Consider the following 3,047-nt stretch of genomic DNA (forward strand, 5'->3'; position numbering starts at 1 on the left):
TTCTAATTTATATTATTACTACATTGGATTTGACTAGATAAACATTAAACTTTATTGCCACTAAGTTTTAATTAAGTTAATTGAATCATGTTTAAGATTTTTCATATAAAAAGACATTGTTTAATTAGAATTCATATATAGGGTTTCTTTTTCTCCGTTGTTTCACTCAATCCATGGGCTGAATGTGAACCTTGATATATAAATTAATAAATAAATAAACTATAGATAATTAATTAATCATGCCATGCCTAGATTTTAGTTACAAATTAATGTAAACATTAAACAAATAAACAGCAAGCAAATGGCATGAATGCATGGCCAACTTTGCATTATTCCCATGACAAAAGCCAAAAAACCATGAGACGTTATGAGAATCTCAAAAAAAGAAACACAACTCCTTCATGACTTGCATGCATGCAATGCTAACAGTTACACAAGAAGACTCCTCTACAAGACTCTCAAAGCTCTTCTTATAAATCTCATGCATTTCATTTTAACAAAAGAAACTCAATTATAAAAATTTATAATTATATCCATCAAAATGATGATGTTGATGATGTTTGTATGTTTAGTGGTGATGGTGATGCAGAGTTCAATAACTAGTGGTGATCAAGCTGCAATAGGAGCACAAGTTCCAGCCATGTTTGTGTTTGGTGACTCTTTGGTTGATGATGGGAATAACAACTACTTGGCTTCCATTGCCAAAGCCAACTACTACCCTTATGGCATTGACTTCTTTCAAGGTCCTACAGGGAGGTTCAGCAATGGCAAAACTGTCATTGATTTCCTATGTGATTCTCTCTAAACCATTCTCTTTTTTAGTATACATATACATATACATATACATATATATATCGGATACGCAAGTCAATTTCTCCATCAATATATATATATATATATATATGAATGTACCACAATCATGCATGGATAGGAAAAATATATAGAAAAATTATCTTGTAAAATTTGTGGGGAAAAAAATATTTCAATAGAAACTTATTTTCATAATCTTTAACATGATTTATGTTTTTCTTTTAGTATAAAAAAAAAACAAAAATTTTTTATAATAGATTTTTAAGATTGTTTTAGGCTTAATGTATTGTAATATTTTCATGAATTTTGATATACATACATACATGTACATATACATATATATATATATATATTATATGTTAGAAATATCTACTAATTATTAGGATTCTATATTATTAGATGAAATATGGAATAATAAATTGTGACATGGAGTTGTTTTATTTTGTTTTATATATCTATTATATATGCATATATACATATATATTACATTAACAAGTATCTGTTAAATGTCTTTAAAGAATAATTTTCTATTTTTCTATTCTCTCTTGATATATATATATATATATATATATAATCAGGTGAACTTCTTGGGCTTCCATACATACCAGCATACACAACACCTGGTCTTAATGGCACAAGATTAATAAATGGAGTGAACTATGCTTCAGCAGCTGCAGGAATCCTTGAAGAGACTGGCCTATATCTTGTAAACATACACAAACTTAGTTAATTAACACATAAAAATTAATAATTAATCAAGTAAAAATTATTAATTACTCAAACTCATCCTCTTGTTCTTAATTTTCTGTCTTTCTAATGTACAGGGTGACAGGTTTAGTCTAGATCAGCAAGTCCTCAACTTTGAGAACAACTTGAACGATTTAAGACAAGTAATCGGTGATGCCGGAAACTTCACTCAATACTTAGCGAGATCCATTGCAGTGATGGTACTTGGTAGCAATGACTACATAAATAACTACTTGTTGCCATCTCTTTATCATTCAAGTTATATTTATAACACTCAAGAGTATGCCAACCTTCTGCTAAATCACTACACTAGACAACTACTTGTAAGTAAATTTAATTAAGCTTTTTTTAATTTTAACTTTATTATTATTATTATTATTATTATTATTATTATTATGAACATGAAATGGAAGCCATGGTACGTGCAGGCTTTGCACAGTGTGGGGCTTCGGAAGTTCTTGCTTGCCGGAATTGGCCCGCTCGGTTGCATTCCGAACCAGAGAGCCACCGGATATGCTCCTCCGGACAGATGTGTATCTCAAGTGAATGCAATGGTTGGTTTGTTTAATGTCAGACTTAGAAACCTTGTTCAGCAGTTGAACACAAACCATCCCGGAGCTGTTTTTGTTTATGGTAACACTTATGGTGCTCTAGGTGATCTGCTCAACAACCCCAGGAATTATGGTATGTGAATTGGTTTTAATTTGTTATAAATTTTATAGAAAAACATCCTGTGATTATATGTATGCTTTAATGTTTAAAATAGTACTTGTTGCTTCTGATATCATATCCAATTCATGTAATTTATATAAACAAGAATTCAAGTTGATAACTTATGCTTATATATTCAAATCTATATAATTTAAATCAATCAATGTAGGATTATTAGTTACTGTAATATTGACCATCTATCAGTGTGTCAGAAACTTGTTAGAATTCAGCATATCATATATATCTTAAATTCTGCTCCTTGCAAGTTTTTACAATTTTATTTTTACTTGTAACACTGTAGGATTTTTGGTTGTGGATCGAGCATGTTGCGGATTAGGAAGGGATCGAGCGCAGATCACATGTGTGCCGATAAGTACACCGTGCTCGAACCGGAGAGAGTATGTTTTCTGGGATGCATTTCATCCCTACAGAAGCAGTGTGAATAGGATTTTTGGCTGAGAGAGCTTTCAGAGGTTCTACTAATGATTGTTATCCTGTCAATGTTCAGCAGCTTGCTCAAATATAAGGACTCTTTTCTCAGAATGGTTAGAAGATCTTTTTAATAATTAAGTGCATGAATGTTAATTTAGATCTTCTTTGAATAAATATGCATGGTTTGAACTTTAAACTTAATTTGTGTGGATAGGAATGGTTAATAAAAACTTTGTGAAAAACTGAAAAATGACTTCTGCCTGTCTTCACATCTATTGTTATGTATGTACCATAACTAAATTTGGTTGTATATATATATTAGAAGAATGTGTGTACATAAACTCCTA

At 30.6% G+C, this 3,047-nt stretch overlaps 1 protein-coding gene across 1 annotated transcript; it reads left to right on the forward strand.

Moving 5' to 3' along the window:
• The first annotated feature begins 640 nt into the window (after positions 1-640).
• Positions 641-2,727, forward strand: LOC120270938 (GDSL esterase/lipase At1g71250-like). Its single transcript, XM_039278017.1, has 5 exons — positions 641-791; positions 1,389-1,516; positions 1,635-1,880; positions 1,986-2,241; positions 2,570-2,727. The coding sequence occupies exons 1-5, from the start codon at positions 641-643 to the stop codon at positions 2,725-2,727; spliced, it is 939 nt and encodes a 312-aa protein (XP_039133951.1).
• The last annotated feature ends 320 nt before the right edge of the window (positions 2,728-3,047 follow it).

Source organism: Dioscorea cayenensis, chromosome 10 (assembly GCF_009730915.1).
Source record: "Dioscorea cayenensis subsp. rotundata cultivar TDr96_F1 chromosome 10, TDr96_F1_v2_PseudoChromosome.rev07_lg8_w22 25.fasta, whole genome shotgun sequence".
Taxonomy (NCBI): Eukaryota; Viridiplantae; Streptophyta; class Magnoliopsida; order Dioscoreales; family Dioscoreaceae; genus Dioscorea; species Dioscorea cayenensis.